The 11,491-nt window shown below is 39.0% G+C and overlaps 1 protein-coding gene across 4 annotated transcripts; it reads left to right on the top strand.

Annotated features, from left to right (window-relative positions):
* Window positions 1-7,225: 7,225 nt before the first annotated feature.
* Window positions 7,226-9,014, top strand: LOC108038062 (mitochondrial fission 1 protein). Of its 4 annotated transcripts, none has more exons than XM_017114778.2 (6): window positions 7,226-7,378; window positions 7,448-7,515; window positions 7,576-7,591; window positions 7,689-7,856; window positions 8,577-8,701; window positions 8,841-9,014. In XM_017114778.2, exons 1-6 carry the CDS (start codon window positions 7,325-7,327, stop codon window positions 8,863-8,865), a joined length of 456 nt encoding a protein of 151 aa, XP_016970267.1. In that variant the 5' UTR covers window positions 7,226-7,324; the 3' UTR covers window positions 8,866-9,014. The 4 variants fall into 4 exon arrangements, with proteins under 4 accessions (XP_016970267.1, XP_016970268.1, XP_016970265.1 ...); XM_017114776.2 differs by having other exon boundaries at window positions 7,233-7,378; window positions 7,576-7,624; XM_017114777.2 differs by having other exon boundaries at window positions 7,237-7,378; window positions 7,576-7,624; window positions 8,589-8,701.
* Window positions 9,015-11,491: the final 2,477 nt, after the last annotated feature.

Here is an 11,491-nt window from a genome sequence, read left to right as displayed (position 1 = left end):
CCAGCATCATGAAAACGCTCAGAAATAGACGGAAGAGGTGTCCAATTTCCGTGCGAAGCAATACTTAGCCGGAGTCCCTCGCGGTTTCCCCATCTTTTTTATTTATTACACCTTTGCTTACTTTCAAAAGATGAAAGGGTAGGTTTTTCGAAATGCTAAAATATAACTTGAAAACAAAACAAATTTGTCTGCAAAAAGCACAGGATTAGCTTTTAATTTTATAATCTCATTTTAGTTTAGATATAAGCTATACCGACAGAACTTCTATGCTAACCTATGTTAAAATCAATGAAGTTTGGCAACTCACAATTGCAAAAAAGCTTCTCTGATCGTAACATTGGGGAGTTTCTGATGCTCTGCTTCCATCCCCGTAGATAGCTGATGAGTCTGAGGTGACGTGCAGACGAAACTAGCTAGTCCTATCATAGTCGGGTTCACTCCCCAGTGAGTGCAAGTGTGACGAAAATTAAGTGGAAAAAATCGTTGACCAACGTTGAACAACGTATGACCTCGAGTAATCCAATAACTACAATTCGATTTCCTAGTTATAAAATAAAATTATATCCGTAAATATTTTTCTTTGCTCTAAGATAAAACTGTGAAGTAAAAACTAAAATATAACAAGAGATAGCTTCGATTTTATTTTGAAAAAGTCAGGATTAAACCACGTACAACTTGACCATCTTCTACGGCATCAAAAGGTAAACAATCAATAAAATATGTAAATATAAGACAAAAATGCAAAGCTTTTTGCTGAGCACAACAGCGCTATAAATGATACTTGGTAACATACTGCAAGTGACTTACGTAAACAACCAAATCGGACTAATTTGTGTGCAGATTTTTGCCAGCCTGCAGAAAAATAAGAACAGCTATAGCCCAATATTGTCTAAATGGTAACAAATCAAGTTCATTCAATATAAATATGTTTTTTTGTTTTTTTTAAATTTTATATTTCATTTTATTTTTAATGTCAAGGCTGGCAGACAGTCAAGCTCAATTCAATGACATGATCTCGGTCTGTGCTCGCTGCTTCTCCAGCCTTTCTCGAGCGTTATCTCCACCAACTCCCCCTCCTACGACTGGCATAAGCCAGGAAAACCGATTTAGCAAATACTTGTGTCAACCCAACGACTGACTTGACACGTGAGAATCCACCTAGACGATTCCAGAATATGCAACGCATAAACACTTGCATCCGCGCTACTTTCGAATTAGCCAGATCGGCAGTTTCGTACCAACTAAGTAATTAAAAGCAAATAGATCCATTCTGAATATAGAAACCAAACCGATCGGTCGTGTTACGTTTATTCCAAATGTTCCCCGAAATTACATAACTATCAAAATACTCCCGAACCTACAGTCGGTAATTCCTTCAACTAAGGACGGATTCTAAGGGAGATTCTCGAGACGTTAAGGACGAAAGGATACAGAAGATAATAATTATTACTATAGCAATGTATGAGAGTGAGTAGAGTGACTAGTGTAGTGAACTGGAGTGAGCAATAAAAGAAGAGTAATCACAAATCAAAAGTTGAATAAATAAAAATCAAAAGTAATAATGCAAACAATTAAACACAATCACAGTGAGAGAAGAAAATTAGTAAGGAAAAGGAGAAATAAAGAGGCACATTGCACAGTGACAACACCGGGATGGACCGTGTGGATAAAATCAAGGATATTTATACAATAATATAACAGTGGATTGAGGCTTGTTGGCCAAAAGTTTAATTTAGTTGCAAATTCGTTTTAAAGGAAAGTCATGGTGCAGTGGAAGAATATTAAAGATAAATGCGATAGGTTGGTTGGCAAAACGAGCAAAAGATAGGTGGCGGTCGCCAACAAAGCGGGTCGCTCGGAGCGTGGTTGGTGGCGACGGTTGTGTGGAGGGACAATGGTTGCGGCTGCCATCGATTCGAGTTGGCTCGGAGCGTGGTTGAGAGGACGAAATGTCAAAACAAATTGACAAACAGAAAATAGTTCTACGACTACGACTAGAAGCATGGTGTGCCAAACATAGAAAAGGCTTACGAAATAAATTGTAGAGAAAAGAAGATATATGCTCGGGAAGAAACCGAGGACGGGGCGAAGGGTCAGGAACTGACCGAGTCACACACCAAAGAGGTTAAAGAACTCTCAAAACAGGAAAAACAGAGGAAGAGACCCGGGCAGCGGAAATACAGAAAGAAACAAGTAGTTAGTCGCAGTATTAGTGGGGAGGTAGCAACCAAGCGCCTTTTCCAATGCCATCCCCAATTCCAAATATGAATGGGTGTCCATGATTTGGTTTTTCTTGTCCGAACCAAGATAGACAGTGAGGCAATAACAGGAATAACAACAACAATACAAATGAAAGGGGACAATTATCGATTCAGGCACCGGCAGACGCAGAAGGTAGTGGCCAATCTAGGATACTAAGAACATCCAACAATTCTGGACAATCTTACAATTCAAATAACTCCAGACAATCGAACAATTCACGACAGTCATATAGTTCAAACAACACCTCATTTATGGCGTCAGGTAGTGGACAACTCCACAGTATCCAAAGGGATGATGCAAACTTTCCATAATCAGTCTCAAACAACCCACAGGATATTTAGGGACTAAAGAGAGCCAGTCCGCCTTGCCGTATTTAATAATCAGACTTACACCGGAGACAATAAAAACATTATTTTATACATGATCCACATTTTCTTTTATTCGCATTTTTGACAATGGTCACGGATTTTTCTCAAATTTTTTGAAGGTCTTTTAAGAATATATATGCTTGAAAAACTAGGAGCATTTCGGAAAGCCGAAGTATAAGTATAAAAACTAATGGACCAGAAGATTATCAGGCATAGCCACTCACTGTGAAGTGCTCCGGTGTGGCTGGTGCCTAAAAAGAAGGATGCCTTGGGTGAAAGGCAATTAAGGATGGCAGTAGACTACAGGAATGCTTATCATTATTTGGCAATATAGCATTTTAAGTCATTATGTGTTCGGAACCAAATTTAAAATAGTCACAGATCATAGGTCATTAATCTGGCTAACGAGTTTTATAGAACCGGATTCTAAACATAAGATGTAAATTACAAATGTTAGAATATGACTACGAGATAGAGTATAAAAAAGTATCTTTAAGTGTAGTGGCTGACGCCTTGAGCAGAATACAACCGGAGCTCAATGTACTAGAGAATGCTTCTAAAGTAGCAGGAAACGGAGAAACAATCCACTCCGTGGGGGAAGATCTACAATTGGGATCCCCAATATCCGATAAACTATTGAACGATTACAAGATCCAAGAGCCAAGTGGTTATAGACAAATGGAAAACAGCCGGGATAGTTAAGCAAATTCCATTTAGAAATAAAATAAGAATAACTTGAACGGAAGACAACTTCAATGAGTTTGTCGAAGACTTAAATAAGTTCAAAAGCCAAGCCGAACAATGGCATTATTTATAGCGGAGGACTTAGTAATAACCATACAAGACATAAACTGCAAATATTTCGCATACACCATTTATACATGGCAATAAGATTGTACATCTTACTGCCAGATATATCAGAGAAAGATCAACGAGAAGAGAAAAGATCACCTGAAAAGAAAGTTGTATTTTCATCGCATGAAACAGACGATAATAATTGCGATTGTTGTCAAATGCAAAAGTGATAGGATACCACAGAAAATTATATAAAGCGTGACAGAGTCACCAATGGCATTAATGAATATAGACTTAAATTTTGTCCGCAAGAAATATACGCCTGGGGATATACTATTTCAGCCAGGGATAGTATTAATGTAGTCAAAGCAATAAAAACTTTATGGCACTATTTGGGAATCCGGGGAAGATAGTCTGCGACTAGTCTGCGAATTGTCTTCAAACTTATTAGAAGTAGAACATAGAAAAATGAGGAGAATAGATGCAGCCAATTCAGATAGACAAGATCCCAAACAAGTAGAGGGTAACGACCTAACAGTAATAACAAAAAAAACTAAAAAAGTCTGCATGGCGACGGTAAAGAAATTCGAAATCTGGGTGAAAGAGGGTGACGAGACTCTGCAAACATCGAATTAGGTTCAACGAGAATAATACAAACACACAACACATTTATACACATATGTAGTAAAGCCTAGTATCCAGATCGACGAAAAGCGTACGCCATGAGAGAGAGCGAGAGGCAAAAAGCTGGCGTTCGCTTTTCGTCGGGCCTTTTTTCACGTCGGTCCACAGATCGACGAAAAAAATACCAGAAAATTCCATAGCGTTGCCAGTCTGCGGAAATGAACTTTTTGGCGTGCGCTTCTCACTGAACATTATAAGAAATGGAGGGAAAAACTCAAAAACTCACAAAAGTCGATTGCAGGTGTTTACATGTAAGGACAAAATAACATTAATACTATCTGGGGTGCCTCTTGTCAGAGCAAAATGTTTTTTAGGTCCAGAATGTACGAAAAAAACACAATAAAAGTGCAGCTATGAACTTTAAATAAGCAAATAATATTATCAGTAAATAAAAAAAAACAACTGTTGAATTTAAATTGTATTGTTTTTTAATTTCTTTGTACAGCGGCAGACTTGTCTTGCCAAGGTATTTGATAATATCTTTTAAAGGCTCTTTCCCGCAAATACGATATTTGAATTTTAACTGCTTGTCAACAAACCCAGCTGATTGACAGCACGACCGTAGCACGCTTAAATCTGATGAGCTCTCAAAATTTTGGTCACACTGGAAAGATTAAAGTTTTTACGCTAGCGTAATCGTTAGTCGATCTGGATACTAGGCTTAAGGCTAAAGGAATATCAAGAAGCGATAGAGCAGATGGAACAGACACTTAGAAGCATACTGGAAGATGCAGAAACAGAGGATTTAGTTAATGCATTACAGAAGAAATTGCAGATGATAAAAACTAGGTTAAAAGATATAAGCCCCAGAGCAAGAACGGCAAGAGGATTGATCAAGGGGTTAGGATGAGTCATCAAATCGATAACAGGAAATTTAGATGAGGAAGATGCAAAGAAGTTAGAAGAAGAGATAAGGAAAATGCAAGAAGAGGAGATAAGAATAAAAGAAGCAATAAATGGGCAAGAAAAGACACACAGCAAATTAATTATTATGTTAAAGAATTTAACGACATACATAATTGAGGAACAGATCAATACATTTATCAATAATTATAATAATGGGCTTAGTAAAACCTTTGTGGAAGAAGATAAAAGAATCTATAGATTGGAATATATCGACAGAGAGCTTACTATTGTTCAAAATGGGCCTAATTTATATTCGATAAGAAGGAAACAAGTAAATGTGTTCAAGAATTAGAAGAACAAAAGATTTAGGTATCATCTGAAGAACACATGTACGAATTTCTAGATTTAAGAGCGATTATGAATAAGACAGACATAACATTTTCAGTAAGATTACCAATTTTCAAAGAGGATATATTCGTTACACAGAGAAGTTTCACTCCCCATAAATAAAACAGAATTTATTATCACACCCAACCATGTTGCAATTAATAACTAAGAAATATATTACTATAAAAATAAATGTCAGAAAATAAGAAACCTTGAGGCAGTGGAAAGACTGGAAACTGCAAAACTGAAACTCGAAATACGCCTAATCGAAGCGATAAAAAAAGAACAGAACTACCCAAGAATTGAGAATACATCAATTAAGAATGGAAGATGTAAAAAACGAGTCTGGAGATCAACAATACAAAGTTCACCGTGTTGTTGCTAGCGGTTATAGCAGTGACTTGGTTTTTAAAGAGAACAACTACATTCAAGTTATATTAAATGTTGGTGGCCCGGTGGCGGTGCTGTTCCTGAACGCGCCGATGATGACGTGGCACCGGTAGGGTGCTTGCTGGGTGGAATGGCAGCCGCTGGATGGCTGCTGTTCAACTGGATAGTTGAGAATTCACGGCTGGGCAACAATGCTGCTTATAGATGGCCGCTGATGATGTGGCACCGATAGTTTACTTGCCGGGTGGTATGGCAGCCGTTGGATGACTGCTGTCCAAGTGGTTAGTTCAGAATTGGAGGCTGGGCAACAATGCTGCTCCTAGATGGTCGCTGATGATGTGGCACCGGTAGGGTGCTTGCTGATGTGTCAGTTGAAGTTTATGGTGAGAGGTGACTGCCCCCTATGCAAATAAGATAACGGCGATGGCCGGAGTAATGTTTACGAGCCAAGTGCACGAAAAACGCAGGCAGGCCGACTTCGCGTCAGTGGAAAATGCTGACGATTGCAAAATGACCATAACTCACCATACCGGGAACCAATGGGACCCAAGCACAGCCTCCAAACACGGATATGCTGAGTTGGCATCTAGAAACTCTAGGGTGATCCAAGAATCATCCAAGATTTCTGTTTGTTACCCTTCAGTAATGTTAACTTACACACCGACTACTCCACCTACTACCTTCACACCACACAGGCTACTTACACACCAACCATTGTTCCACTATGCTCGGTAGTTCAATTTGAGCGAGGAGCAGTTCCCGCCTCAGCAGATACCCTCGGCGGTCCCCCGCCAAAACCCCTACGACTGGCATAAGACAGGAATACCGATTCAGCGAATACTTGTGTCAACCTAACGACTGACTTGGCACATAAGAAGCCACCGCCGATACCAAAATATGCAACGCATAAACACTCGCATCCGCTCCACTTCCAAATTCGCCACATCGGCACTTTCGTACCAACTTAGTAGAAAAAAATTAAAGATCCATTCTGAATAACGAAACCAAACCAAACGGACGTGTTACGTTTATTCCAAATATTTCGCGAACTTACATAGCTATCAACACACTTCCGAGCCTAAATATTATAACGCGCGCTTTGCAGGGGGCGCAGAGCTGCCTGAGCGTTAACTTCGGCTGCAGTGGCTTCCATGTCATCAGGGTCTGTGGCTTCCTATCACTTCTGCATTTGACAACAATCGCAATTATTAATCGTCTGAGTTATTGCTTGTTTCATGTGAGGAAAATACACTTTTCTTCTATAACCCTGTGGTTATTTTTCTGATTAGCCACTGCTGTTCAGATCAGCTGTTATCGGTTGGTGGATGGTAGATGTGCTCTGTGGAAGTCGAAGTTTCACATTTGTCAAAATTCCCAACCGCTTCAAACGGATAAACTCTATGGGAAAAGGGTATAATATTTGGAAAAAGTAATATTTTGAAAAAACTTAGTGTTCTATTTTTCACTGTTTCATTTTTGTCGCTTCCCGACTGTCGCTATTTTGACGGACACCAATTTGTATATGCATTATTGATGTTTTAAAATAAAAAGTCACTTTTCTTTGTACATTAGCGAAAGTTAAATTAAAATATATGAACACGATGGATGAGCTTTTAAATGAAGTGGTACCACAAGAGGACTTAGAGGTATTGATTGAGTTTTGATCTTGATCAATATAAAATAAATAAGTGCATTTGTTCTCTTCAATATGGCAGAGGTTTGAAAAAAAATATAATCACGAGCTTGAGTTGGACGGGGAAGTTACCACAGAGACAAAGTTTGAGTATGTAACATTTTAGATAAAAAATTACCGTGTCAAACTTTTTTTATTATAACATGGCAGGTACTCTTTCTGTCTGGTTCGTAGTCGCTATACAAACGACATTAGAAAGGTGACTTAATCACCTTTAATGACGCCTTAGAAATGTACAAAATGTCCTATTTTCTTAACAACAGGGAATAATGATATTGGAGGAGTTGGCACGTACGCATCCAGACGGAAGACGTGATTATATTTATTATCTTGCATTTGGGAATGCTCGTATAAAGGAGTATACTTCAGGCCTTAAATACTGCAGAGCTTTCCTGGACATTGAATCTAATGATCAAGTGCGCTCTCTTGAGGTGAGTAGATACGTATGTATGTAAACTTGAAATTCAAACTCATATAGCTGGCAAACTATACGGAATATGAAAAAGATTTAAATGCAGTTATGTTTGGCAGTATTTTGGCATTTATTAAGGCACTTTATTATTTTTAAACTGCACTAGATAACACTTAAAACTAAGAACAACTAAAAATACTGCCTTTTTTTAATGTCACAGATTATTTCGTGCAATGAACTTCATGTTAAATATATTGACTATTAAATAACTTAATACTTTGTGTGGCCTCCCTTCGGTTTGATGACATCCTTTAATCGAGTTTTCATCGAAAAAACCAACCTGTGGTCTCCTTTGGAATCTTGGCCCATTCTTCCAAGAGGGCCTTTTTAAGCTAATTATCTTCTTAGATTTTGACCTTTTGCGGATGGCCAGATCCAAAGTTGCCTACAAATTTTCAATGACGTTAAGGTCTGGTGACTGGGCAGGTGAATTCACTTCGTGAGGGGAGTTCCAGACAAGCCAAGTCTTCACAATTGCTGCTGAATGTTTAGGATATTGGTAATACCAATATCGTTCCAAAATGCCAAAATACTACTAAACATAACTAAATCTAAATCTTTTTCATATTCCGTATAGTTTGCCAGCTATATGATTTTGAATTTAAAGTTTACGTCCGCACGCAATAAGCTGTAAGCCACTGTATGTAAATGTATTCCGAAAAATTGTTAATACTAAAAGTCTGAATTTCAGGAATATATTAAGAAACAAAGTGACAAGGAAGTGGCAAAGGGTATGGCTGTCGCTGGAGGAGCAGCCCTCGTACTGGGTGGAATATTGGGACTAGGCATTGCTATGGCAAAGAAGTAATATTAAAAACAATATATCATATATTTAAAAAAATAAAATAATGATAACGAAGTAGTAGTATTATGATCCAATCCGATTGAAATTAAATTTTCAATATTTGAAATATTAATAAAATGTGTCTTTTGCATTTTATAGTAAACAAAAACGAGAGAAAAAGTGAAATCTTTACATTTTCCGGAATCAGTAACTCTCTGGACGCCTCTGCGATCTTGGTGCTGACATTTTTTAATAAAATTTTATTTCCTACAGATTCTTAATCATTTTTATATAAAGTTAAGCTTTGTTTAACCAATAAATGATCCAACTGTATGCTAAGGATTAATGCGCGTTGGGTGACTCAGGAAGATAATTTTTGGCGGTCTATTTGTGTTTTTATCTATAATCTAATGGAAATTATGTCTCTGTTGAGTAAAATTGAATTGCTAGTCCTTTTACTTCTCCCTTCGGTCAAAATTTATGCTTTTTTGTGTTGCTAATATTTTTTTCCCTAAAATTAGTATACGTACTAAAGTGCTGGCACTCTTGCAATTTTTGACTTTTAATGTTATTATTTAACCACCAGAACCACCGAACCGCGTAGACGTGTCTTTTTGCTCGCTCTGCCGAAAGACTTTCAAAAATCTACAAAGTGACCACCAAAAATAAGAAAAATAGCGAAAAGACGCTGACAGCAATGCCATATCCCAGGCACACTTGCAATTTTTGACTTTTAATGTTATTATTTAACCACCAGAACCACCGAACCGCGTAGACGTGTCTTTTTGCTCGCCCTGCCGAAAGACTTTCAAAAATCTACAAAGTGACCACCAAAAATAAGAAAAAAAGAGAAACGACGCTGACAGTAATGCCATATCCCAAGGTCAACATCTCCTTGCGATTAAAACTAAGTTTACAACCGATCTAGCTAATCAAAAACAATTAAAAATGTCGAACGCAAATAAAATATTAACAAGTGCCACGAAGCCAAATAGCGATCGCCAACAAATACAACTAGACGAACGACGGCTGTCTTCTGCACGGAACAATGCTTACATTTTAATTGACTCATCGGAGGCAACAACAAAATCAACGTCACTGACCGCTACCGAAAGAGCCCGCTCACTGTCACCAGCGATTTTATGCTCAAGCAGCGCTGCCGTTACTCAGTCGTGGAGTTCACAATGCCCGTCACCTCTCTCTCTCATCGATGTACCGACTACTTCGGCTTGTGCGCCCACCAGCACTGTACCCTCTCTTACTACAGCAACGTCAACGGCCTATCTCAACACCACAAGTAAAACTTAGCTCTACTAACCCTCTTACGAATAATACTCTCGTACAGACGGGGATCGATCGGTATGTACAAATAAAAAGATAGCTTAGTCCACAAAAAAACGTAAAATCAAATTTGCCAAAAGTACCGAAAACTTTAGGCAACACACGAACATCCGAAAACAGATTTGCCAGACTTGGCGAGACCGAAGAAGACAAGGGCCAGGCGCCTCAAGTCATGAAAGCTGTCAAGCCACCGCCAATATATATTAGGAAACACAACAGTTTCGATCTGATCAATAAGCTTAAACAAGTAATCGGGCCTAACCATTTCTATATAAACACCCTAAAAAGAGGAAACATACTAGAAGCAAAACTCCAGGTTAACAACGAAGACAACTTCCGTTCTGTAACAAGATATCTCGACAATGAGCTTATAAATTACTACACTTACCAACTAAAAAGTAAGAAAGACCTACAAGTTGTACTTCAAGGTATAGAATCGACTGTTGCGGTAGCAGAAATAGCTGAAGGCCTCACGGAAAAAGGCTTCGACGTTAATCACATCGTGAACATAGTAAACAGGGATTAAATTCCTCAACCACTGTTTAAGATTGAGCTGGCCCCAGAGACGAAACCTCTAAAGAAAAATGCAGTGCATCCTATTTACAATCTGCAATATCTCCTTCACCGAAGAATCACCGTAGAGGAACAGCATAAACGGAACGGCCCCGTACAGTGTACAAACTGCCAGGAGTTCGGGCATACAAGAAGCTACTGCACCCTGCGACCAGTTTGTGTCGCCTGTGGAAATTTGCATTGCATTGAAGCATGCCTGGGAAACAAAGAAGACCCTACTCTGAGGAAATGCAGCAACTGTGGGGGAAATCATAGTGCCAACTACCGGGGCTGTCCCGTCTACAAAGAACTCAAGAGCCGCCTAAATCAGAGACGCAGTAATCCATTCGCCGCTCAACACTCTGCCCAACCAAACATCTTCACCCCATCAACAACCACTCCTGGTGTCTCCTTTGCCAACGCACTCCGCTACCCTGGAATCTCACAAACATCTACCGCCCAGCCTGCAGCATTGCGTCCACAGCCACCCATACCAAACCTAAATGATTTTCCGCTCTTAAGCGGAACAAACAACAACTCAACCTTCTACGCAGCAAAACCAAACTCTTCCCCCACAAACACTTAGCGGTCTAGAATCTACACTAGCTACTCTTGCAAACGTCATGATGACGATTCAAAGTTCCCTTCAAGAACTACTGCGAAACCAGAGCCTTCTAATGGAACTGCTGATCAAACAAAAGTCTGTATAAATGGACTCCTTAAGAATATGCTTCTGGAACGCAAACGGCGTTTCCCGGCATAAAACGAACTCCTACAGTTCCTAAACATCCACAATATCGATATCATGCTACTTTCTGAAACCCATCTAACTAATAAAAACTACTTCCATATCATCGGATATATATTCCACACGACTAACCACCCGGACGGTAAAGCTCACGGAGGTACCGGTATAC

Source organism: Drosophila rhopaloa, unplaced genomic scaffold (assembly GCF_018152115.1).
Source record: "Drosophila rhopaloa isolate 14029-0021.01 unplaced genomic scaffold, ASM1815211v1 contig_21, whole genome shotgun sequence".
Classification (NCBI taxonomy): Eukaryota; Metazoa; Arthropoda; class Insecta; order Diptera; family Drosophilidae; genus Drosophila; species Drosophila rhopaloa.
Note: the sequence above shows the minus strand (reverse complement) of the source record. Positions and strands in the feature narration are given on the sequence as shown.